Source organism: Alexandromys fortis, unplaced genomic scaffold (assembly GCF_014885135.2).
Source record: "Alexandromys fortis isolate MF-2015 unplaced genomic scaffold, M_Fortis_MF-2015_v1.1 scaffold_232, whole genome shotgun sequence".
NCBI lineage: Eukaryota > Metazoa > Chordata > Mammalia > Rodentia > Cricetidae > Alexandromys > Alexandromys fortis.
The window spans coordinates 574,759-602,051 of record NW_026068110.1 but is presented as its reverse complement, the minus strand read 5'-3'; the positions used below and the strand labels follow the sequence as shown (position 1 = coordinate 602,051).

At 45.9% G+C, this 27,293-nt stretch overlaps 1 protein-coding gene across 6 annotated transcripts in view; it reads left to right on the top strand.

Moving 5' to 3' along the window:
- CUNH2orf76 (chromosome unknown C2orf76 homolog) overlaps positions 1-27,293 on the top strand; it is a 67,642-nt gene that overhangs the window by 18,367 nt on the left and 21,982 nt on the right. For 4 of the 6 annotated variants that reach the window (XM_050124477.1, XM_050124479.1, XM_050124476.1 and 1 more), the window contains exons 2-5: positions 3,854-3,933; positions 7,162-7,306; positions 16,525-16,575; positions 25,166-25,203. In XM_050124477.1, coding sequence (XP_049980434.1) covers positions 7,174-7,306; positions 16,525-16,575; positions 25,166-25,203 — 222 coding nt within the window. In that variant the 5' untranslated portion in view covers positions 3,854-3,933; positions 7,162-7,173. The remainder of the gene's footprint in view (positions 1-3,853; positions 3,934-7,161; positions 7,307-16,524; positions 16,576-25,165; positions 25,204-27,293) is intronic. The other 2 variants (XM_050124481.1, XM_050124480.1) reach the window with 2 other exon arrangements.

Below are 27,293 nucleotides of genomic sequence, written 5' to 3'. Positions count from 1 at the left end.
ATAGACATGTACCACTGTACTGGCTCTTCTTTCCTCCTTCCCTCCTCCCTCCCTCCCTCCCTTCCTTCCTTTAAGAATCACTTCTAGGTGGCTCGTTAGTTTTTAAAAAACTACATTTATTTATTTGTTTATTAGATGTGTATGTGCATATGCCATAGCACAGGTGCGGAGGTCCAAGGACAACTTGAGGGGATTGGTTCTCTTCTTTCACTATGTGGGTCCCAAGGATCAAACTCAGGTCAGTGGCTTTGGTAGTAGACCTTGAGCCGTCTCCCCAGCCCCAACTATTTTTTCCTTAATTTAAAAGTTATCTCTGTATGTATGTGGTGGGACACATTGGAGGTCAGAAGGCAACTTGCAAGAGTTAGTTTTTCCTTCCACGGTGTGGAATCATGGACTCAGACTGAGGTGGTCACGCTCAATGGTAAGGGCATTTACTTGCTAAGTCTCCTCACTGGCCCCTGTGCTGGCTTTTCATGTAGATTCTAGTTGTCCAAATGCAGGTTCTCATGCTGAGGATTCAAGCAAGCACTTTGCCAACAGAACCATCTCCCTGTCCCCATCTTTTACTTTTTAGTTTTGTTTTTAATTTTTAAAAAGTGTTATTGTGTACAAGGGTCATAAATGTGTCACTGTGTGCATATAGAGGCCCATAGAATAACTTAGTAGAATTGGGCTCCCCCTTTTGGTTTGGAGACAGAGTTTCTCTGTGTAGCCCTGGCTGCCCTGGACAGTTTTCCCCTTTTATCTTCACTTGGGTTCTGGGATTGAACTTGGATCTTCAGGCTTTCCTAACAAGCGCCGTTAACTGACAGAACCATGTCGCTGGCCCCTATTGTTTGCTTATGTAAGACCTCCAGATGTAGATCTGAATCACTGCGTGTTCATAAGCGTTAGAGGGCCATGTATACCTTACAGAGCCGACAGGTATGGTGGGCAAATTTCCACACACATGGCCAATGTCATCATCTGTGAATTCAACATTAACAGACATGCATGACAGAACAGGACAGTTTATGTCTTTATCAACTGTCAAAATTTCCAGGACCAGAGGTTCCTAGGAACCTGACCCTGTGTTTGTCTTAGCAGCGATTCCTGAGTTGTAACTCAGTGTTGATAACCAACTTTATAGACACAAACTACGTTAACAGCCAAAATCAACTCTAGTTACATGTTTTCTTTGAGTTGATAGATATCAGTATAAAGCTCACACCCAGTGTGATGTGGACATGTGTGTTCTTCTTGTTTGAGGGATGTCACCAGGAGAGAAGGATCCAGCCTTGCTGGGCTCCTAGCTGTTCAGCTGGGAACTCTGCCCACAGAGAGGTTCCGGCTTGAGAAACTGCTAAGTCCTGGGTGTTGTGGCATCCTGTCGCTACTTTCCTAGTTCCTAAATTTCTGTTGCTCAGAGGACTGGAGTCTGGAAGCCTCCTGACTTTAATGACACTTAACCCCTAAGCATGCTGAAGCCCGGGCCAGTGAGGCCCTCGATTCTGCAGTGATGTGGCCGCCAGGGAACCGGGTGCTCCGGCAGACACCCACCTGAACAGGTTTTGTAGATGGGAGGTTTAAAGACCTTCCTAAGCCCCGGGCACTCTCACTTTTCAAAGCCCTGCCCAAGCCTGTACATTAAGGTGTGCCCAGCCTAGGTTCAGCTGAACTGCCTGTGATATAGAGATATTGAGTTGCTGTTGAATATTACTTTTATAGATATTTAAATATTAATTTTGCTTTTAAAATTTGTTATTGTTGGGAGACATTAAGTTTTTCTTTACATCTCCTTCCTTCTTTCCTTTCCTCCTCGCTCCATCTCCTTCCTCTCCTCCTTTATCTCCCTCTTGCCTTCCCTTCTCTTCTCTCACCCATCTTTCCTTCCCTCTTGTACACCCTTCCTTCACCCCTCCCTCCCTTCTTAACTCCTTCCCTCTTCCTTCCTTCTCTGATGACTTTTGGGGTGTTGGGGTTCAGCCTCATGTGTGCCAGGCAGGCACTGTACCGCTCCCAGCTTGCGCACCTCTCCTGTGGCCCTCCTGCGTTGTTGCAGGATGCCTGCTAGTGTGTCTTGGGGAATGCAGGTTGTCCTCAGCACCGCTCTTCCACCAGCAAGCATTCCTGACCCTCTGACGCACCTCAGTAGCCCAAGTTGCCAGATCTAGAAGAAACCGAGCATGTAGTATATTTTCCTGTGAGCAGTGTATTCTCCTTCAATGGGAGAGAGCTCCAGAGCTCAGCCTGAGGGAGGAGGCACTCAGATCGAAGCTGGCCCAGGTTGGGAGTCTCTGACCTGCTTCCTGAAGCTCCCATTGTTGGAGGATAAAGGGAGTGACAGTGGGAGGGTGTGGCACTACCTTGGTGACTGTGTGGGAAGGCAGGAGCTGTCTTTGTAGCTGGAAGGATGCAGGGAAAGTGGATTGTGATGGTGAGGGCCCAGGCTGGGCAGAGTGTGCAAGGCTTTCAGTGCTGTGCAGATGGTTTAGACTCTTTCCAGGCATGTGACCTGATTCTGCTTTGTTTTGGTTTTGTTTTTCGAGACAGGTTTTTTTTTTTTTTTTTTTTTGTAGATTTAGAGCCTGTCCTGGAACTCACTCTTGTAGACCAGGCTGGCCTTGAAATCACTGACATCCACCTGCCTCTGCCTCCCGAGTGCTGAGATTAAAGGTGTGCACCACCACCGTCCATCGTGGTTTGATTCTGGTGTACTAACCACTGAGTGCTATTTGGATTTATTTGCTGTGGCTCAGTATGTTACTGGAATATAACCATATGATGCTGGGAATTGCGCCCAGGGGCTCCCTTTATTCTGAGCATTTACTCTGCCACTGAGCCCCATCTCTTTTTGAAGATCCTACCACCTTTTGAAGGTCCTACCACCCCTCCATACCACTACATGGGTGCCCAACCCATGTCTGAACCATGCCAATCTGATACATGACTGTCACTCTCAGTTCACTGTTTCTTTGTATGTATGATGTGTGTATGATGTATGTATATGTGTGTGTGAAGCTGCATACGTGGAACAGTGTGCATGTGGAGCTTAGAAGACAACCTCGGGGGTTGGTTCTCATCTTCCACATTTTGCTTATTATTTTACTTCTGTTTTTAAAGATTTGCTCATATGTATATGAATGTGAATGCCACATGTGTACAGGTGCCCAGGTAGAACAGAAATTACTGGATTCTGTGAAGCTGGAGTGACCAGTGTTTGTGAGCCATCTGATGTGGGTATTAGGAACAGAACTCTGGTCTTTTGGAAGGAAGTGTCGAAAGTGCTCCTAACTTTGCTGAGCCATCTCTCCAGCCCCCATTGCTTCATTATTTCTAATCTATGCGCCTGTATCTGTGTCAGTGTACATGAGCAGTTCTCAACCTGTGGGTGGTGAGGACTTTGGGGGTTGAATGACCCTCTCACAGGGGTCACCTAAGACCATAGGAAGCAGATATTTATATTACAATTCATGACAGTAGCAACATTGTAGTTATGAAGTAGCAACAAAATAACTTTACAGCTGGGGTCCGCACAGCACGAGGAACTGTGGTAAAGGGTCGCAGTGTTAGGGAGGTTGAGAACCACTGCTGCACACAAATGCAGACGCCCACGGAAGCCAGCAGAGGGTGTTGGATCTCCTGGAGCTGGAATTGCAGGTGGTTGTGGGCTTCCTAACATGGGTGCTGGGAATGGAACCCGGGTCCTCTGGAAGAGTAGTGAGTGTTCCTAACTGCTGGACCATCTCTCCAGCCCCCACCCCACTTTGTTATTGATCCAGAGGTTTGTGCTGTCCCCTCGCTGTATGCCAGGCCAGCTGACTTGCAAGCGCCTAGGATTCTCATGGCTCTAGTTTCCGTGTCTTCACAGAAGCCCCGGAATTGCAGAATTCACTACCAAGCCTGGCTCTATATGTGTTCTGAGGAGCTAAAGGTTCTCACACTTGAACAGTAAGTATTTTACCCCCTGACCAGTCTCCTAGACTGCCTTCTTTATTGTTTGGGGGTTTGCTGAAGAAACCAGGCCTTGCCTCCAGTAGACTCCCTTAGCGTCTGACCTTGGCTGCTACCTCTGTGTCACTGATCCTGCCTCTGTCAGTAAATGCGCTGGAAGCTCTGGGCTTGATGCATTCATTAGATTGGCTGGTGCATTTAGGTGCTGACAGCCAATGGCTGCTGTGGTGTCTCCACTCTGCCGGTCTCTTCCCTGATGGTTTTGGTGCTGTGCTGTTCAGTGCGGTCCCTCCATTCATCATGGCAGCAGGCTTGTCTGAATGTCCTACTTAGGGAAGAGACACCAAGACCACGGCAACTCTTGTTAAGGAAAGACATTTAATTGGGCTGTCTTAGATTTTCAGGGATTTAGTCCATTATCATGGTGGGACATGGCAGTGGGCAGGCAGACTTGGTGCTGGAGAGGTAGCTGGGTGTCTTACATCTTGACCTGCAGGCAATAGGAAATGATCTCAGTGTCACACTGAGCAAAGCTTGAACAAGAGACCTCAAAGCCCGCCCCCACAGTGACGTACTTCCTCCAGCAAGGCCACACCTTCTAATAATGCCACTCCCTATGGGTCATTTTCTTTCAAACCACCACACTGAATGATGAGTTTTAGAAACTTTTTTTATTTTGAGATAGTTGTAGTTCTCCATGAAATCACAAGAAATAATGCAGATAAGAGTTGTTATACCTCTAACCCCTGTGTCCCCCTGGTGGTGGGCCTGGCTTGAATGTAGTCTCTTTTCATGGCTAGACAACTGCTGTTGGCACAGTCCATGGTTTCAGTTCATATTTCACTGTTGTAAATGCATGTTGTGTGTGTATGTCTAGGCGTGTCTGTGTGTCCATACATTTATTTTATGCAGTTTGACTAACATCACAATCCAGAACCAGAGTATGTGGTTGGACAGGTGACTCAGAGGTCCTGAGTCCAGAGGTCCAGAGGTCCCAGCAACCACATGGTGGTTCACAACCATCTATAATGAGATCTAGTGCCCTCTTCCGCAGTGTAGGCACACATGCAGGCAGAACACAGTATACATAATAAATCTTTACAAGAAAGAAAGGGAAGCAGAGCATGGGCTGGAGGTACAGCATATTGGGTAAAGGGGCTTGCTGTACAAACTGAATTCAGTCCACAACGTGCAAAGAGAGAATTGCCCCCACCAGTTGTCCTCTGACCTCCACGTGGGTACCATGGCACAGTGCACCACCTGAATGTGCACACACAATAGACAGACAAATGGACATACAGACAGATAGATAGATGAGAGAGAGGAATAAATAGATGTAGTCAGAATGAAAACCTGGGCTGGAGAGATGGGACAGTCAGAAGCACGTGCCTTGTAAACAGAGGACATGAGAATAGGGTTAAACAGCTGCAGTTCTTGCTGTAGTCAGAGACAGGTGGGCCCCCAGCAGCTCACTGGCCAGCTGATGTGGCCATCGGTAAGATTCCAGGCCAGTGAGAACCAGTGCATCGGACAAAAGTAGAAGGCCTCTGTCTTATTCAGAATCTTCTGTTGTGAAGACATCACAACCACTGTAGCTCTTACAAAGGAAAGCATTTAACTGGGGCTGGCTTACAGTTCAGAGGTTTAGTCCATTGTCATCACTGCAGAAAGCACGGCAGCATGCAGGCAGACATGCTCTGGAGAAGTAGCTTGAGAATTCTACATTTAGCTCCTCAGGCAGCAGGAAGAGAGACCTCTCTTGAGCATATGAAACCCCAAAGCCTACCCCTAGTGACACACTTCCTCCAACAAGGCCACACCTACCCCAACAAGGCCACACCTCCTAATAGTGCCACTCCCTAAAGATCAAACATTCAAATATGTGAGCCTATGGAGGTCATTCCTTTTTATACTTATGTAGCATCTTTTTTAAATATTTTTTTATTTATTATGTATACAATATTCTGTCTACATGTATGCCTGAAGGCCAGAAGAGGGCACCAGACCCAATTACAGATGGTTGTGAGCCACCATGTGGTTGCTGGGAATTGAACTCAGGACCTTTGGAAGAGCAGGCAATGCTCTTAACTTCTGAGCCATCTCTCCAGCCCCGGGCCATTCCTTTTTAAACCATTGCAGCACCCAAGGAACAACACGAGATTGTCTTCTGACCTCTCCCCATACATAAAACATACATGAACCTGTGTACTCACACATACATGAACACAAAGAAGACACTCAGGGCTGGGTGGGAAGCAGCTCAGGAGAAAAGTATGACGGAGAATATGCCAAGCTCTGAGACTATGCCTCAGCATGCAAAGGAGATTTAGAATATTTGATCACAAAATTCCTGAAACTGGATTGTGCCAGTAATATTTAGTGCTTCAGTATGTTGAAAATTTTTGTTTTGTAGATGTTGAACTATTATTTGGTAGCTTTTAGGACTGTGTTTTTCTGAGGAGAATTATGAAGGTGGTATGGGGAATGCTGTAATCACCAATATTGGAATTATCAAAAGATTTATTAGGTTTATTAACCAAGAGGCAGGTTAGATGAACACTTACTTTATTTTATGGGGAAAATCTATTGCAGGTTTTATAGAAGCCATTTCATTATAGCTAATATGCTAATTTTAATTATAAATTATTTGATGCATTCAAATAGTAAACTCCCTGGTTTTTCATGCTTAATATGCTGTATCTTTTCCCCAAACTTAGTAAAACAATTGGACAAGAGTTCAGTTATCCAGAGAGACTTTTATAGCCAAGTTTATGTGACTTCATTGTGGTTATGAACTATTTCAGACAAATTGAAAGGCATAAAAATAGCCCACTATCCCTATGTTTAATATCTTGCTTAAGACACAAAGTGTTGCCAATTATTAAAGTCCCTGCCACTGACTAAGAAATAAGTTTTATTTGATTTTTTTTATTTTAATGTGTGTGTATGTGTAGTGTGTGTGCATGTGTGTTTGGGTGCACATGTGTGCGTGTGGAGGAGGCCTGAGGTTGACAATGGATGTCTTCCTTAGTCAGTCTCCACTTCATTTACTGAGGCCGGGCACCAGTATGGCTAGTCTTGCCAGCTGGATTGCCCCAGGAGTCTCTTGACTCCGATTTCCAAGCACTGGGATAGCAGAAGGCCCCCATACGTGCTCAGCTCGGTCCGAAAGCTCGCTCTTCCTCAGCCCTGCCTTGATCCACTTTATCATGTGTCTTACCACAGGTTTCTCTCCGCATGGCTGCCAAGGAAGCAACGGTCACAGTTCGCCTCATCCGTTCGTTTGAACATCGAAATTTCAGACCTGTAGTATATCATGGAGTTAATTTGGACCAAACTGTGAAGGAATTTATAATTTTTCTAAAGCAAGGTATGAGAAATAGAGGTGCTTTGTTTCATTTGTATTTTGACTACATATTAATAATAATCTTTGAAAAGTACAAAATTAGTTTGGGTCTAGTGATGCACACCTGTAATCCCAGCACTCAGGACGTAGAGCCAGGAGAATCATCCACACCCTAACTTGGTCCCACCTCTTAAAGGTAATTGGTTGACAAAGATTCCCCACATACTTGGATGCCCAAGCTTTGCCATTCCTCTTGAGTCTGGCCCATATGGGTAATGGCTTTGCCAGTTTTCCATGGACAATTAGTCTTGGAATCCTTAAGAGGCCTTGCTTCTGTCAAATATTCAGGATTTCGCTCACTCCAGGCTTCCTCTGCATCTTGCACATGTCTTCCAGAATTGGTGATCAGCGAGAAGACTGTCTTAAAGTAAGGTGGAAGGAGACTGAGGAAGACCTCCAGTGTTGACGCCTGGTCTCCACGCACATACACATACATAAACATGTACTTACACACAGAGAAAGCCAAGTTCTGCCTGTAGTGAGTCTTTAATCTTTGGAGACTGAATGACATTGGAGTGAGATGTAGCTGACTATCTTTTTATAGCACACCGGAGCCTGCCCTGGGAGTGTGGCTGTAGCAGCAGGACACTGAAGATATCAGAGAAGACACTTTACATTTTCATATTTATTTACTGTGTGTGTGTCTGTATCCATGATGTATGTGGTGGGAGGCTGCTTGTGCCACAGAGTGGAAGCCAGAGGACAGTTTACAGGCTCAGGGTCTCTCCTTCCACCATGAGGGGCTGGGATTTGAACTCAGGTCGTCGGGTTTGGCAGCAGGTGCTTTTACCAGCTGAGCCATCTCTCTGGCTCGGAGATGGACATCTTGTGGTGGTCTCGTTTATCATTCTGGATGTGCAGAGGTAGAAGTGCAGCCCCGTCCTGGCGGCCTTATTGCTCTTCACTGCTGAAGTGTTCCACAGGCGTCGGTACAGCTCTAGCAAATGCTTTGATTCTTTTAAGTGAAGCGAAACTGATATAGAGTACAGTTCATAGCTTTTTAATATATAGTTCCATGATTTGTAACCTGTGTGACTTTTTATTTTTACTGTTTTATTTTTCCATTTTCACATGCAAGCTTGTGTCTCTGTGCATGTGTGCGTGCATGCGTGTGTGTGCACGTGTGTGTGTGTGTGTGTGTGTGTGCATGCAAATGTGAGGAAGCCTGAGGTTGGTTTCAGGAATCATTCTCTGTTGCTCTCCCACCATATTCATTGAGGTGCACAGTCTCTCAGTCAAACCCAGAGTTCACTGACAAGGCTGGTTTTGTTAGTCAGCTCTCTCTCTCCCTCTCTCTCTCTGCCTTCTGAGGTTGGAATTATAAACAACATCCATGCCCACTGTCTTACTTAGGGTTTCTACTGCTGTGAAAGACACCATGACCACAGCAACTCTTATAAAGGAAAACATTTAATTGGGGAAGGCTTACAGTTTCAGAGGTTTAGTCCATTATCAAGGAGCATGGCATTATATAGGCAGACATGGTGCTGGAGAGGTAGCTGAGAGTTCTACATCATGATCCATAGGCAACAGGAAGTGAACTGTCTCCCACACTGGGTGTAGCTTGAGCATATGAGACCTCAAAGCCTGCCCTACAGTGACATACTTCATCCAACAAGGCCACACCCCTAATAGTGCCACTCCCTATAGTCCAACCATTCAGACACATGAGTCCATGGGATTCATATCTATTCAAACCCACCCCCACCCATGGGGCTCTTGGGATCTGAATTCTGGTCATCATATTTATGTGGCAAGTGTTTTACCCACTAAGTTATCTCCCAGACTGTGTGTGTATGTGCATGTGTATGAGGACTGTGTGTGTCATAATAATGAAGGTTGCCAGGAAGTTTCAGGGACTTGAAAACCACTTTTGCTTAAAGCCCTCACTGTTCCCTTGGGTCTGTGTAGGAGTCTGCTGGGTGACATTTCTGTATGCATGCTGTGTCTGTCCCTTTGCTGTCCTGCCTTTGGGTCAGTTCGTGCAGACATGTCAATCACTTAATGTGTACGTAGGAGGTGGTAAATAGCGACTGTCACTAAGCTCATCCAATCCTTCTTACCTCTTCAAACCAAAAGGTGTCAAGATAGGAGTGGCTGAGATTTTCCAGGTTTCAAGCAGGTGTGTCTAACCTGTGGCCTGAGGGCCACGTGTGCTCTAGGAATGAACTCAACACAAAACTATGAAGTTATTTAGGAAGCTGGATAAGTGGCTCAGTGGCTAAGAGTGCTTGCTGTTCCTGCAGAGGGCCTGGTTTGGTTCTTAGCACTACAGCTCAGGAGACCTGAGGCTCTTTTGGCCTCTTTGGGTACTGCATACATGTGGTGCACACGCAGACAAGGAGGTGCATGTACACACACACAAATAATTTTAAAAACCTTACTAAAATAATATTTTTTCTACTCTTTTTTTTTTCAACTTGAACGTCATAGATGACATATCTGTTGCAATGAGCACCATGGTGTCATGATTACATGTGTACTGACCACCGATTTCACAACCCCGTCCCATTCCACTCCATGGGAACGGGGCCTAGGGATGTCCAGCCACCTTTCTTTCCTTCCCTAAGCCCCTCTTCTTTCTCCTTGCCTCACTTACACTGAGGTAAGATGTATTTTTTAAGGCCAGTGAGATGGCTTAATGGATAAAGCACTTGACATCAATTCTGATGACCCAAGTTTGTCCCACATGGTGGAAGGAGGGTGCTAACTTCTACGGGTTGTGCTCTGGCCACCAAAAGTGCACCATGGCATGTATGTCCTCACCGATACACAATAAATAAATAAAGTATAATTTTAAAAATTGGTGTGTTTTCCCAACGCATTGCCCTATTGTCTTTATGGTTTTATAGGCATCTTGAATAAATATTTTTAAAGATTTATTTAATTTCATTTGTGTGTGTATGTATATTTGTATGTGTACCACATGCATGCAGTGCTAACGCAGACCAGGAGAGGGCACCAGATTCTCTGGAATGGGGTGATGGGCAGATGTGAGCTCCCCACAGGTTCTGAGAGCTAAGCCTTGGTTTTCTGCAAGAGAATTAAGGACTCTTAGCTGCTGAGCCATCTCTCCATCTATGAGTAAGCTGTTTCATTGCTCTAACTACTCACCCTAATTCCTTGAGCTCTCTTTTTGAGAGGTAGTTGTGTGGGCTTGGTTTGGTGGCAGGTTTCCTTTCTGTGGTTATTTAAATCGTTTTGTGAAGTATCTTCCGACTGACACCTAGAATATAAAGTTTTGTTGCCATATTTTTTCTTTCAAGACATGGTTTTCTGTGTTGCCCTGGCTGTTCTGAAGCTCACTCTGTAGACCAGGCTGGCTTTGAACTCGGAGATCCACCTGCCTTGCCTTCCAAGTGCTGGGATTAAAGACATGTGCCACTAGATTTGTTGTTCTTAATTATTAGGGGAATATTGATATTTCATACTAAAAGATAATGTTATAGGGGAGAAAACTAACTTTTCCTCACTCATAAGTTCTTTTAAAAACTTATGTATGATGTGTGCCTATGTGCAAGCATGCACCACACACTCATGTGTCACACAGCACATATGGAGGTCGGGACAACTGCGTGTCGTTCTTCACCTTCCATCTCATTTGAGACAGGTCTTTTGTTTCTTGCATCTGGCAATTCTCTGCCTTTCATTGGCCCGTGGTTGTGGGATTGCAGTCACTTACTATTATGCCTGAGCTGATGTGGTCTCTGGGGAATCAATCAAGTCTTCACACTCGCATGGCAAGGGCAAGCAAGTGCTTTACCCCTCTGAGCCATTTCCCCAGCTCCCTGCATCGTAAGTTCTCAGTTGAAAGAGACGGGTAAACAAGAGAAAACCCAGCAGGAGCTTATGGCTAGGTGAACGCCATAAATGTGGGATCCCCAGGGATGTAAAAAAATCCCAGAGAAGTGCCCAGACAAGGAAGAGGATCTGGATGCTTAGGGGTGGAATTTTGTGGACAGGGGAGTAGAGAAGGCCTGGTTGCTGGAGTTTTGCTGTACGGTACACTCTGATGCCCCCTGCAGGCTGATGGGGGCACAACAGTTTTCTAAGGTCGCTCTGGAAGAAAGCCTGTTTGTAGGCTGTCTTAGGCAAACAGGGAAGGAGAGATCACTAGACATCAGCTTTTAGCTCCAAACAATCCTTGTGGCAGGTGGGCATATATTCTGGTCACTCCCCCAGTGCCAGTTACAGAGTAGCTTGCATTTGGAAAGTCATTCCTCAAATAAAAAAAATATTCAAAGTTTGAACTGCAAACAGTTCTACAGTTACTTTCAAATCATTTTCTCATTTTTATTACATTTTATTTATTTTCTCTCTGTGTGCACATATGTTTGTGTGCATGATAATTTGTTTGTGCATGTGCACATGTGTGTACCGCAGTTTGTGTACGGAGGAGGAAGTCACACTCCCCTGTACCATGTGGGTCCTAGAGATTAAATTCAGGACTTCAGACTTGGTGGCAGGTGCTTTTACCTGCTGCTGAGCCGCCTCCCGGCCGTGTGCTCAAGGCTTCACGGGTGCGAAGGACTCTGCTGTTGGCATCAGTGCAGCAAGGGCGTGGTGTTCTTGGTCAGGCAGAGTAGGATCCTTTTGACATTCTCGGGAATAAGGTATGATTTTCAAGTTGCTATGGTGGTATAGGAAGTGGTGGTTTCCGTGTACCACAGAACGATTCATTCACAGTGACTGTTGGTTACCATGGTCCCCAGGAGTCTAGTGGTGCCTGTCACAGCTATACCCTCAGGCCTGCTACTGTAATGATGTGATCACTGCCCGTTTCTCTTGAGTATGTGAGAAATTTCACTGTGGAAGTGAACTAGGGGTGCCGGGGCATTCCTTAGTTGGTGGAGTGCTGTCCTGGCATGCTCACAGCTCTACCTGGGTTCCATCCTAAACACCGCACAAGCTGGGCATGGTGGCACATACTGGAATCCTAGCTCTCTGAGGTGGAGGCTGGAGAATCAGGTCTTTCTTAGCTTCTTAGGGAGTTTGAGGCCAGCTTGTGTCACAGGAGACTTGGTAACAAAAACAAAATAAAACAGACTCTTTAGGGTATGGACTCTTTTTGAGCTTGTGGACTCTGTGTCCAAGCCTGTCATTTGATTTGAGGTCCTGAGTTGGTGGGGCCACATGTTAAAAGCCAAAAGGTCCTGTTCCTGTTCTGTAAAAACTGACGGTCCCTTAGCACCGTTCCATTCAAGATGGTACGCGAGCTGGGAACTAAGCTGGAGACCTAAAAACACAGAGATAGACACACATACAGACAGAGAGACAGAGACGTGGACACTGGTCATCCTTGATACAAGAATGCCAATGCCCCCTTTATTGCGCTCAGTGTAAGCTTATTAGGAATCCTTTGCCATGCCCATCTCTCGGGATCTTTCAGCTGTAGGTCTCCTTAATCTCCTATTTTGATTATAGAACTACCATGATACCTTATGTAAGTGGCCTGTTTTCTAAAGCAGCATCATAAGAGTGCAGAAACCAATTATGTAGATGAGGTGAGATTTCAAATAGTCTTTGATTTAGAAGCATTTCGATATTTTCTAAGATTTCAGATCCTTCTTCTGAATGTTAGGAATTTCTCTGTGACGAACTGTGATGGCTTTGTCCAGCTTTCAGGTTCTGAAGATTTCTTTATGTCCCTTTACTGCTGGCAGTGTTGCTTTGTGAAGCAGCCTGCTCTCCCGAGGGGGCACTGTAGTCTGCTACTGTAAGATTTTTTTCGCCCCCCCCCCCCGTGCATGTGTGTACATGTCCATGTTGGTACGTGTTCATGTTTGTATGTATATGGGGCTTGTGCCCTCTGGATCCTCCTGGACCACCCTTGGGTGTCCTTCCTCAAGTGCCATCCATCTTGCATTATGTGTGCACCAATATGAGTTTGTGTGCATTGTGTGTGTGCAATTGCCTGTGTAGGCCAGAGAATGCTGGACTGCCTGGAACTGGGATTACAGGCTGTTGTGAGCCACCTGATGTAGGTGCTGGGAACTGAACCCTGGTCCTTTGGTACGCATTTTCAACCAGTGAGCCATCTCTCCAGCTTCCTACCCTCTGTCTGTCTGTTTGTTTGTTTGAGATAGAGTCGCTCCTTGTATGACCTGGAGCTCACTGGCTAGGCTAGCTGTCCAGGGTCCTCCTGGTTCCACTTCCCCGGTGCTGGGTCACAACCATGCACAGCCACACACCCCTCTTTACACAGATGCTTGTTGCTGGACTTGGGAATTCAAGATTATTTGGCAAGAACTTTGCTGACTGACCCATCTCTCTAGCCCCAACATTTCCTTTTTATCTTTTCATATTTCTTTGCATTTAATACCCCCAGTTTCCTCTCTTAACATTGTACATTAGAACATTACATTGGCTACAGCTATGAACTGACGAACATACCAGCAATGACTAAAATTTATTCCAAATTGTTTTTTGTTTGTTTTCTTGCTCAAGGTTTCCAGGCAGGATCCCATTTTATGCTTATTTATCATGGTTTTGTTTTCTAACCTTATTTTATTATTGCTGTGTATAGTGTGTGTGTGCCTGTGTGCGTGTGTGTGTGTGTGTGTGTCTGCACGCACCTGTGTCGTGTCAAAGGACAAGTTTGTGGAGTCATTTCTCTTCTTTCACCTGTACATGGGTCCCGGAGATCAAACCCAGGTCATCTGGATTGTGTGGCAAGTGTGTTTGCTAGCCGGCCTCTTACCGGGTCTGTGGTTGTCTGGTGTCCTCAGGCTCCTCTTGACTCTGACAGCTATTCAGACTTGGCTTCTGGAAGTCCTGAGGACTGGTTGGCCTATGGGAGGATTCTCTTTGGTTTGAGTTTGCTGGGAAGTCTCTATGAGGTGGGGTTCCAGCTTCATGGGAGGCAGATCATGGAGACTGTCCTGTTGAGGACATCTGCTTTCCTCATGCTCTGTGCCTTAGTGTGGACCCCACAGTGTGACACTTTGTCTCTGTATAATTGTGCCCCCCCCTTTTCAGGCTGTACTTTTGGTTTCCCTTTCTGCTTTTCCCCCCTATTTGAAATAGTGCCTCACTCACCCCAGTCTGTTCTCACACTGGCTATGAAGCTGAGAATGGCCTTGAACATCCACTCCTCCTGCCTCCACCTCCTAACTTTTCAAATTACAGGCGTAGATCACTTCTCTTGTTCTGTGTTGTACTAGACATCAAACCAAGAGCTTCATCCGGCCAGGCAAGCACTCCACCAGCTGAGCCAGGGCCCGTGGTTCGGAAGTTCCTTCTGTGCACAGTCTACAGCTGGAGTGCAGGGAGTTACCCCTCCCGCCCTGAGGGTGGGCTCTCTGTATCGTTGGTGTGAATAATGAGCTTATTTATATTTGTGTTTGTATTTATATTAACTTGCTTACATTGTTGTACCCTGACGTTTGGTTTTCAGTTGATATTCCTGGCATGTGTGCACATGTGTTCATGTGCAATGTATGTTAAGAATTTCATTTTTGGTACAAGATGTTCTAGCCCACAACCACCGGGCATCACTAATTGCCTCCTTGGAGCCTTGGTGCTCACAGTTGCCAGGCGAAGGGGTTTACGGTGTTTCTCCTTCTCAAGGGTTTCTGAGTGCCTGCCACATGCCGCAGGTGATTTTTTAGATAGCAGCTACACGTGAGAGAAGCAGACTGTGCTCTCTGCTCACGACTTGAGAAGACAGTCCATGGTGCCTTAATCTTCAGGATTTATGAATTAGCAGAGAATGGAGCCATTTTAGGTCAAGCAGCATGGCTATAGCAACATCCACGGAGCTGGTACCCACGGGGCTGTCAGTGGACTCGGCAGTGTAGCTGAGATACAGAGAAAGTGTGTTGGTCATGGTCCCGTCTCTCTGTGTCTCCACATACTGTAACATCAGAGCCAATTCTCCTGATCACTTTCAGGGAGTACATCCTCTGATTTGCCATCAGTGGCAAAACATTAAGTACAGGGATTCCCCTTTCTTCCTCCCTCCCTCTCCCCACCTCCCTTCCTTCTATCCTACATACTATCTGTCTTTTAGAAACTGCTGGGGTGGGGGGGTACAGCTCAGAGGCTAAGGGCTCTACTTGTTCTTCCAGAGGACACAAGTTTGGCTCCCAGTACCCATGTTGGACAGTTCATACCTGCCTAAAACTCCAGCTCCAGGGACTCCAACCCTCAGGCCTCTGAAGTCACCTGCAGTCATGTGTGTATATCCTCCCCTTACATAAGAAGCATTAATAAAAATAAATCTTGAGAAAAATGTTGGTTTATTTTTATGAGACAAGATCTCATGTAGCCCAAGCTAACTCAAACTTTTCTGTGTAATCAAAGATGACCTTGAACTTCTTATCCACTGCCTGCCCTAACTTCTCCAAGTCTTGGATTATACATGTGTATCACCATGCCCAGTGTATGCAGTGCTGGCATGGAAACCTAGGACCTCATGTATGTACTTGCGTGTTCAGGTGAGCACATGTGTGTGGAGGCCTGAGGTCAATGTCCAATGTCTGTCCTTGCTCATTCTCCTTCATTGTTTGGAAAGGTCTGTCACGGAAGCTGAAGCTCACCTACTGGGCTAGGATGACTGCTGGTCTCCAGGAGTCCTTCTGGACCCTTCTGTCCCCCGGGGCCAGGGATGTAGAAGTAAACCACTGCCCTTTGACATTTTCTGTGGGTTCCGGGGACCCAAGTCCAGATCCTCACGCTTATGAAGCAGCTACTCTTTCTGACTGAGCCTTCTCAACGTTCCCAGCAATCGTTCTTCCAATAGTTCCTCTGGCTTCTTGGATCAGTGGCTACCAGCTCAGCGTCTCAGTGATGGTTTCCTTATAGCAGGTGGCCCCTGGACTTCAGTGCTGCGTTAGCTCCATTTTGTCTAATTTCTAAACTTAGCCTAGTCTGTAGTTGGAGAACACTCAGTTCGGAGTGTGCCTGCCTAGCGTGCGTACATCCCTGAGTTCAATGCTGTAAACTGGGCATGGTAACACACCTGTAATCCCAGCACTCAGGAGGTGGAGGCAGGAGAATCAGGAGTTCGAGATCGTTGTTGGCCACACATGTAGTTCAAGGACAGCCTGGGCTACGTGAGATGCTGCTTAAGGAAAGGAAAGGGGAAATAATCTGGCCCGTGATTCTTAGAGAGCAGGACTGAAAGACTCGGCGTCCTATCTGAATATTTTGTAATGAAAAATCATCATTCTCTCTTGCAGATGTCCCTTTGAGGACCAGCCTGCCTCCTCCACTCAGAAATTACAAATACGGTAACCAATTGTTCATACTATTTTAAAAGATACAGAGTTATTTTGGTTGGCATGAATTTAAATGTGGTGTTCAAATACTTTGGAGGGGCAGGAGGCATAGTTTAGTGAAGAATCTGCTTAGCATGGGCAAGACCCTGGTTGATCCCAGTACTAACATATATATGATACCTACATACACTCTTGGACTGTTATGCATATGTGAGCCACTTTTATATTTATATCATTAATGTTTGCTTAGCATATGAATTAGAGATGCTTTTGAGGGTCTTTGGCAATATATATGTTATGTATATGTATATATACACACACGCATATGTCAGAGTGGAAGTTTGTTAAGGAATTTAGGAGTTATAGCATGCTATGAAAGTCCATTGTAATTGTGTAGGGGAGTAGCATGCTTGGTAGATAAATGAGGTTTCTTTGCCAGGTAATCAGAGAGGAAAACATGGCAGGGGACTAAGAATTTAAAGAAGTCATTTAGGGTTGTAGATGTGGCTCCACTGTCAGATTTTACAGTTGCAGGAAGCCCTGGGTTTTGTTCCTGAGCCAAATGAAACTAAGTATGCTGGTGCACACCTGTAATCCAGAGTGTTGGCGCACACCTGTAATCCAGAGTGCTGGTGCACACCTGTAATCCAGAGTGCTGGCACACACCTGTAATCCTGCGTGCTGGCGCACACCTGTAATCTAGAGTGCTGGCGCACACCTGTAATCCAGAGTGCTGGCGCACACCTGTAATCTAGAGTGCTGGCGCACACCTGTAATCCAGAGTGCTGGTGCACACCTGTAATCCAGAGTGCTGGCGCACACCTGCAATCCAGTGTGCTGGCGCACACCTGTAATCTAGAGTGCTTGTGCACACCTGCAATCCAGCGTGCTGGCGCACACCTGTAATCTAGAGTGCTGGCGCACACCTGTAATCCAGAGTGCTGGCGCACACCTGTAATCTAGAGTGCTGGCGCACACCTGTAATCCTGCGTGCTGGCGCACACCTGTAATCCTGCGTGCTGGCGCAAACCTGTAATCCTGCGTGCTGGCGCACACCTGTAATCCTGTGTGCTGGCGCACACCTGTAATCCAGAGTGCTGGCGCACACCTGTAATCCAGAGTGCTGGCGCACACCTGTAATCTAGAGTGCTGGTGCACACCTGTAATCCTGCGTGCTGGTGCACACCTGCAATCTAGAGTGCTGGTGCACACCTGCAATCTAGAGTGCTGGCGCACACCTGTAATCTAGAGTGCTGGCGCACACCTGTAATCTAGCAGTTGGGAGGTGAGACAGGAGAATCTGAAGTTGAAGGTCATTCTCAACTACATGTGAAGGTCAAGGCCAACCTGGGATGCATCTGACCTTGTCTTAAAGAAGTGGTTTAGCATTTGAAATGTCGGTGACTTGAACATGCTTGGGGCTTTTGGTTTTATGATTTTTAGAGACAGGGTTTCTCTGTGTAATTGCCCTAGCTGTCCTGGAACTAACTCTGTGCACCAGGCTGGCCTCAAACTTAGAGATCCATTGCCTCTGCTTCTGAGTGCTGGGATTAAAGGCGTGCACCCAGCCAGACAGGCTCATTTTACATGCTGCAATTAGTGACCTGAATATCCCGGAAAGAAGCTGGGGGTGGAGCGCAGTTGTTTGGGTGCCTCCCTTGTATGCACAGAGCCCCCAGTGAGATCCCAACTGCTGGGTGGCTCCAGAGCACCTGGGAGGCGGAGACAAGAGGATCTGAAGTTCAAAGTCATCCTCAGCTATAAAGCAAGCTGTCAAGGCCAGCCTGGGATACTTGAGACCCGTCATCTCACAAACAAATAAATAGCTAAGGGCTGGTGAGATGACTCGGCAGTAAAGGCACCTGCTGCCCATCCTGACAACCTGAGTTCAGTCTCTGGGACCCACATGATGGAAAAAGAGAACTAAATTCACCAGTTGTCCTCTGCCGTGGCACACATTATGCACATCCATAAACACACAAATAAATGAAATACAATAAAGCGTGAAAATACAGTCGCAAAGCCGGAGGCTGCGAGCCACTGTCTGTTGTAGAAACCATGCAGTCCCTCATCTCAGTAGAGGGCACTGAGCAGACTTGGATTTGAGACCCTGCTTGGAAGTTTCAGTGCAGCTAATAAATATTTCTGCTAATTAGCACAGACATTTGAAAGTGTAAATTTTTTATCACCTTAAGTCATTTTCCGGAGTTCCTTTTCACTCCGTTCCCATCTGATAGGGCAACCAATGACCTACAATCTTTCAAAATCACAATCTACGTGTGCCTGCATTTTAATACCCGGCGTCTAATTGTGAGGTCGCAGAGGCAGCCAGGCAGGAGGCAGAGGCACTGAGTGGAAAGTACTTTGGTTTATGAGACCTCAAGCATTTACATACTCAATACTGAAGCAGAGAAAGGAATAAAAAGCATGATTGAGGTAAATATGAAACTTCTCAATTGTGGCTTTCTCAGCTTTTGAAGGAGAATGCTTTGAATAGAATCTCGAAATCTTAAGCTTGAATCCACCTGCAAATTACAGATAGTTTCCCTTTTTGCATATTGCGTGGGGGGCCATGTGTGCGATGTCAGTTCTTTTAGAAGATAACGTTAAAAACAAGAAAGCAGAGCTGGGGAGATGTCGATGGCACATTTGGTAAAGTGCTTGCTGGACAAGTATGAGGTCCCCCAAACCCTCATTAAACATGCTTATAACAATGGCACCTACTTATAGTCCCAGAGCTGGGGAGGTAGAGACGGGTGTGTTCTTGGGGCTTGATGACCAGAGCAGCCTAATGTGGCCGGTGAGAAATTCTATCTCAAAAATAAATAAGTACATAGATAAATAAATTACAGGGTGGATGGCTCCCAAGGAAGAACAGTTGAAGTTGTTCTCTTTCTCTGGCCTTCTCTCTCTCTCTCTCTCTCTGTTTCTCTCTGTCTCTCTGTCTATCTCTATTTCTCTCTGTCTCTCTCTCTCACACACACACACACACACACACACACACACAATGTAAACAAGATAGTGCAACCATCAGAGACTCTAGGTTGCTGAGTCTCATTGGGGTAGAAATATGTCGTCATCCAGATGACTGGTCTGGCTGAGAAACAGCCCACTGCTTTGTCTCGCTTAGGAACGGCTTGGTGCCAGCTTTTCCTACCATGGTTGTCCGGTACTTGTCTGGCTCGTGCACAGAACTGTGCACTGTGTGAGAGGAGTGGGGGGGCGGTGTTGGCTTCCCTTCTGCTGCTGATTGGTTCTGTGCTGTTGTGTGAAGGGCCCACTCCTACAGTCAGCAGTGTCTGGTTTCTGAGACCTTCCTCTTATTTAATTAGCATCTACAGCTGTTGGTTCAGCCATTTGTCCTGGGGACACAACTGTCTTGCATTTCTACACACAGTCTATAGCTGTAGGTTCAGCCATTTGTCCCAGGGACTCAGCTACCATGGATCTGGACATAGTAATCTTCCTGACTTCTGTATACTTTGATAAGCCTTGTGTGTGGTTCCTTAGATTTTATTGTTTGTTTGTTCATTTGTCTGTTTTGAGACCAAGTCTCTCTGTAGCCCAGGCTGACCTGGAACTCTTTATGTAGACCAGGCTGGCCCCAAACAGAGATCTGCATGTCTGTGCTTCCTGAGTGCTGGGATTAAAGGTGTGTGTGCAGCACTGCACCCAGCTAGCCTGGTGCAGTATGAAATGCATGGGCTAGCATGTTAAATACTCTACAAATATACATTACTACTTTTAAATTTTTAAACATTTAGAACCCCATTTTCTGTTGTAGTGATTTATTTTTTTTTGCCTTTTTCTATTTTCTTTTTTATTTATTTATTTTATTTATTTTACATCCTGACTATAGTCTTCCTTTTCTCCACTCTTCTCATTCCCTCCCCCTCCAGCTCCTCTCTATTCTCTCTCCCAATGTTGTAGTGATTTATGTATATGAATGTTTGCCTGTGTGTGTATATAACTCTACCATGTGTAAACTGTGTCCACAGAAGCCAGAAGAGGGCGCCAGATCCCCATAACTGGGGTTATTGACAGTTGTGAGCCAGCACCTGTGTGCTGGAACCACACCTGAATCCTCTGCAAGAGCAGCAGATGCTCTTAACGGCTGAGCCATTTTCACAGCCCCATTTGTGTATGTTTTTAAAGGTTTATTTTTATTTACATGTGTCTCTGTGTGTGTGTTCCTGTGGAGGCCAGAGGAGAGCTTTGGATCTCCTGAAGTGAAGTCACAGGTGATAGTGAGCCACCCAGCGTGGGTTCCTAGTCCTCCAAAAGAGCCGTGCACACCCTCAAGCCTTCTCCCTAGCCCTGGGATAATATGTTTATAAAATCTCACTTTTCAAGGAGTTTTTATTAAGGAAATATTTTTGTTAATAAAGTGGTTTGTGAGGGTTTTTTTTAATAAAAGAAGTCAAAATAAGCATGTCTGTAACCCAGCACTTGGGGAGCTAGAAACAGAAGACCAGGAGTTCAAGACTAGCCACATAGCAAGTTCAAAACCAGCCCGGGCAACTTGAGACCCTGTTAAAAACAGACAAACAAACAAAAATCAAAACCAGGCAAAATCAGCAATCAAACAAACCATCCCAAAGTCATAATGAGTGATGTTCTCACTGTAGAGGAAGTGACGTTTTTTCTTTACTTTCTTTGGTTTTGCCAATTTCAGTTGAAGAGAAAAGTCTGGGTGAAAATTTCAGCTCACAGTGTCTTTGTTCTGCTGAGAAAAGGTAGCTTCTCCTATTGTAGGTTTGCTGAGCTTGCTCAGCATTTGCCTCACATGAGGGTCTGGAGGGGTTTCTCAGGAGTTAGAGAATTCCCAGCACAGACATGACTGCTCACAGCCATCCTTAACTCCATGGGAATCTTCTTTCTCTCTTGTATGCTTGTGCATGTATTTGTAGTGCACATATATGTGGGGGAGTGTACATATATGCAAGTGTGTGTTGATATCTGGTATTTTCCTCTAGCACCATCTGCCTTGTTTATTTATTTTGAGACAGGATCTCTCATTGAACCTACATGGCTGGACTTGGCTGGCCAGTGAGCTCCAGGGCTCCACTGTTCTCCACCCCTGGGCTGGGATTACAGATGTGTGCTATGAAACCTGTCTTTTTGACATGGCTTCTGGGGATGGGCCTCAGGTTCTCTTGCTTGGACAGCCAGCTCTTTACTCTCCCCAACCCGACTGTTGAAGATAGTGAATAATTCAGTGTTTGAGCGTGGTGGTTTAAAAGAAAATGGTCCCCAAAGGGTAGCACTATTAGGAGGTGTGGCCTTGTTAGAGGAAGTGTGTCACGGGGCGGGGGGGGGGGGCAGCCTTTGAGGTTTCCTGTGCTTGGAATACCACCCAGTGAGTCAGTCGACTTCCTGTTGCCTGCAAGATGTAGGACTCTCAGCTGTTCCTTCAGTACCAAGTGAGCCACCCCAGTTAAATGTTTTCATTGATAAGGGTTGCCGTAGTCATGGTATCTCTTCATAGCAATAAAACCTAACTAAGGACAATGATTCTATGTGCATCATGTCCCAGCTTAGTGCCCGAAAAAGGCAGAAGAACCACAAGTGCCCTTGTACTGTGCCATTCTCCACTGAGTGACAGACTTTATGATGACCTAGCTACACTGAGGTGTGCTCAATAGATCCTGCTTTTCAGACAGATTCTTTTTCACAGTGTATCTAGTAGAATGGAATGTTACAGATTCTTTATTACAGCATAGCCAGTAGAACAGAACTCAGTGTACTATTGAGAGCTTATTCAGATAGAGCTATACACTGTGATCATAATACAGTAATTAGATGGTTTAGAAAGTGAAGTAGAGAATCAGAAACTTTTAGAATTCAAGTATGCGGAATACTTGTGTCTGCTGTATAACTAGGGACTGGTTATCTTAGAGTTAGAGGGGTGGATAAATGTTTTTAAATGTAAGCGCTTATATGCACGGTGGTTCCGGATGGAGAGTAATAATGGTGGGGAAGCACGCCAGCAGGTGCCTGGTCTGGAAGAGATCACGTCTTCAACCACGTGTAGATAGCAGAGAATTCAGAGTTCGAGGTTCATCTAGTGGAGAGAAATAGTCTGTGGCAAAAGTTCAGTATGTCCTGGTTTCAGCACAAGTAGCTACAGAGTGGAGCTGGGTTCAGATGGAGTAGGCTCTGGGTAAAGTGTTTGTCTCACAGGCTTAACTGTCTGAGTTTGACCCCCAGCACCCACATAATAAGGTGAACATGGTGGCACACATCTGAAATGCTAATGCTGGCAAGGCAGAATTGGGAAGATCTGAGCAGAGTATATGAATTCCAGGTTCTGTATGGGGAAAAGGGATGAGGAAAAACACCCTGACCTTGACCTGACCCAGGACCAAGTCTTGAAACCCTACCAATCCCTGAGCTTGCCCTAGAGTCAGGCTGCAGAATCCCACCATATCCCGCAACCCCAGCATGGAATCCCACCAATCCCTGAGATCCCTGAGGATGAAATCCCACCAATCCCAAGCCACTCTGGGAAAGCTCCTCTCCACCCCCCTCCAAGAAAGCCTATCTAAACTCTGTACTTTGCTGCATTTGCTGCTGCTTCTCCCGCTAGAGGCAACCACCCTCCTGGACTGATCCCTCCCAATAAATCTCGAGTGAGGTTTGTTGTGTGGTATGACACTTTTGCCTGAGAGAGTCCAGCTGTATTAGAAATGTATGAAGAACATTTTAAACTTTCTCTGGAGCTGAAGTGGCCAGAACTGTAACACTTTTGATGGGGAAATTTTCTCCTAGCCAAGCCCAGCTGTATGACTTCTCTGGCTCGGAGCAGAGCTGTAACAACTTCACCGGGGACGCCCACCCCCTCACCCGCTGGAGCAGGGTTTGCATTGAGGAAACCTTTCCCTGGAGCAGAGCTGTAAGCTGCAAAACTTACAGTGACTTTGTGGCATTCCTTGGCTCCCGACTGCCAAAATACCTTTCCATCTGAGCTCCAACACTTACAGGTTCAGAGAAAGACTGTCTCTAAACACTGGGTGGAGAGCAATAGGGGAAGACACCTGACATCAACCTCTGACCTCCTTGTTCATGCATGTACAACATGTATGCTATTTACAAGCATGTGCATGCACTCATACACACGTGTGCATGCATACATGCATATGCTTCTGCACACATACAGACATGTGCATACATGCATGTACACACATATGCACCCATACATACATACCACACACACACGTGCACACAAAAAGAATAACAGAGATATTGGTGGTCTTTGGGCATTGGCATGCTCACATGACTACTGAGCCTAGATGATGTTTGAACTCTGAAGGTAACAGCACTCTTTCAGCCCAGTTATTTGACCTGAAGGCCTTATAACTGCCTCAATGGAATAGTGATTTTTTAAGCCACTTTTCACTTGTTTTTGTTGTTGTTGTTGTTTTTTAGATAGGGTTCCACCATGCAGCCTTGACCAGAACTTGCTTTGTAGATCAAACTGGCTGGGAACTCATAGAGATTTGTCTGTCTCTGTCTTCTGAATGCAGAGATTAAAGATGTATGCCACCACCCCTTGTTGAAGACCAGCTTCGACAAAACTCAAACGTTCCAGGGTAGGAGCATGAGAGTTAGAATTATTAAACAAAAGGAACAAAAATATAAGAAAAATAAGAGAGAGAAACACAGAGCAGCATCAGGGGGGGACATTCGTTTATCTTCCACACGCTTACATATTTCACTCTGAGAGGGGAGGGGGAGACTTCGTTAACATGATATAAGGAATGGACTTGAATTCTCCAGCCTTTGGTCCAAGTGGAGCAGATCCATCTCTATACCTGAAATACTAATTAACCACACCCTAGGTCAGAAACTCTCGTTTGTAGCCACACCTGTTGTCAACAACTTTGAGAGGAAAATAATCTCAGACTCTTGGCTTCCAATCAGGTGGAACAGGCTCACAACTCTGGGCCCTCACAATGCCCGGCTGTCACTTGTGTCTTCATTTTATATATATATTTTACTCTTCGCTTTTAGTGACTCTAGAAGAGATAATGGAGTTTTGTGTTTGCTGTTTAGACTCCCGATTCCGCTGCTCCATTTTTGCATGTCAAAGGCCTAAGTTTTGAACCTACATGGGCACGCCTGACCCACAGGTCTCGTGAAGCCAGTACGAAAGTGACCCTTACTTAAAACATTATGAAGTGTTCTGTGATTTGTTTTTGGTAATTCAGGGGTTCTTGATTTTGAACTTTGTAGATGACAATTTCATATCATTCAATGTCAAAAGGTTATCGATGTAAAGTACTTTGTGTATCTCTCTCCCTCCCTCTGCCTCTTTCTCCCTCTCTTTTCCTTCCCCTCCTCTCCCATTTCTCCCCGTGGTCCCCCCTTCTCCCTTCCAGGATCTCCATATGTGAGCAGTCCACCACGGAGCTCCACTTCTGACCTCCTATACTTTGCATAATTTGCTAAAGTGCATTTTCTTTTAAAGTAGGACAGATTTTAAGTAGGTATGTTTGTAAAGAAAGGCTTTCAGTTTTTCCAGTTTCTGCATCTAATAATTACAACAGAGGTTTTAGATAAATCTGTGTGAACAAAGAACTCGTTTGTTTTTTTCTTTCAGATACACTAAAGATTCTTCATCAAGCTCACAAAGCAAAGGTGTGTCATGGATGGGCATCTGGTGGGTGGGGCATCTGATGGGTGGGGCTTATGGTGGGCGTGGTTTCTGGAGGTGGAGTTTCTGATGGGCAGGGTTTCTGATTGGTGGGGCATCTGATGGGCAGAGTTTCTGATGGGTGGGGCATCTGATGGGCGGAGTTCCTGATGGGTGGGGCATCCAGTGGATGGGGTTTCTGATGGGTGGGGTTTCTGATGGACAGGGCATCTGATGGGTGGGGTCTCTGGTGGGCGGGTTCTCTGATAGGTGGGGTTTCTGCTATACCAGCTTCACCAGTGTTGCTAGAAACTGGAGTAAGCAAATAGACATGTGTGTCTAAAATCTCTCCTATTCTAGGAATTAGTTTTGGGAGGTGGCTCAGTCAATAGTGTTTACCTTACAGGCATGGGGACTGAGTTTGTTTCCCCAGTGCCCAGGTGAAAGCCAGATACCATGGTGTACACCTGTAATCCCAGCACTGGGAAGGTGGAGACAGAAGGGTCCCTTGATCCAGGTCAGCCTAGCTGAATTGGTGAGCTCCAGTTTCAGGAAGACAATGTCGCAGAGACCAAGGTGAACCAGCATTTTGCGTGTGGACTGTGACCTGCTGTCTTGAAGGTTGGCTTTAATTACCAACTCCACCGTGGTAGCTGGTGGAGACCTGGTCAAGGCACGGTGATCTGTGTGCAGGCCGAGCAGCACCACGTACAGTGCCAAGGCCCAGACTGGCCTGGGTCACAGGTTTGACATCATGGATGCCAAGTGTGTTTTGCTCACGAGCGTGTGAATGAGTGCGTGGTGGAAAGAGACTTTTGTAGGTCCATGAGGACATGGCGGCTCTTGAGAAGGGTAGTTCTGCTGAAATGGATAAGCAGGAAGAACAGGACACCGCTTCTCCCTCTGTTTCATACTGCTACCAGCCAGGGCCCTCAGCTCCAGCCGTAGCTCCTGGCATCAGTGTTTTCTGACCAGGTTGTCTTAACCGGCTACCAGGTCTGTCTTTTCTATGTGGACCTGAGGAGTCTCCATGAAGTCTCAAAGAAAGAAACGACAACAACAGGAATATCAGAGAGCAATTGAAGACATAGCTGATATGGACATCTGGCATTTACATGCACACATACAAATAAATTTTGTGCACGTACCCCGCACACATACAAAAGCCAGCTCAGGGCCAGCAAGCTTGTTCAGGGTAAGGCACCTGTTGCCAAGCCTGACTACCGGAATTCAATTCCTGGGACTTACATGGTGGAAGTTGTCTGTCCTTTGACCGCTGCTGTGGGATGCACACCCACACATCATACACACAATAAATAAAATGTAATATAAATGTTTAAAAAGCTAAGTCACGTGTACTTGTTACTAACATATCTTTAAAATAAAGTGTGAAATAGCCAGACATGGTAGCACACGCCTTTAATCCCAGCACTTGGGAGGCACAGGCAAAGGGATCTCAGTGAGTTCAAGGCCAGCCTGTAGCAAACTTTCTCGTCAGACTTTCTTTGGGACTGCCAGCTCCCCAATAATGGCACAGACTATAAAATTATAATTACTATAAAATTATAATTATAAAAGCTTGGCCTTTAGTCTAGGCGTATTCCCACCTAACTCCATAACTTAAGTTACCATGTTTCTATTCACCTGCCTTCTGTCACGTGACTGTTTACCTCCCTTCCCCTCTGTACGTCTACTCTCTACTCTCGTGTCTTGCTGGTGTCTCTTGTGTGCCTAGATTCATCCAGAGCTCCTCTCTGTCCCTGGAAGCCCCGCCTAGTCTCTCCTACCTTGCTGTCTCCATTCAGCTCTTTATTAAACCAATCAGAAGGCACCATGGGCAGAGGCACATCTTAACAGTGTACAGAAAGTCCCACAACGCCAGCCTCGTGTACAAAGCAAGTTCTAGGACAACTGGGAGCATATAGAGAGACCTGTTCTCAACAAAACAAAACAAAGCAAAATTAAAAACAAAAAACAAAAAAATGTGTGTGTGTGTGGGGGGACTCCCACACATTTATTCAGAATAGACATAAATGTGGTAAAGACCCAGCTTGTGTAAAGAATCCACTTGATGGGGCTGAAGAGATGGCTCTCT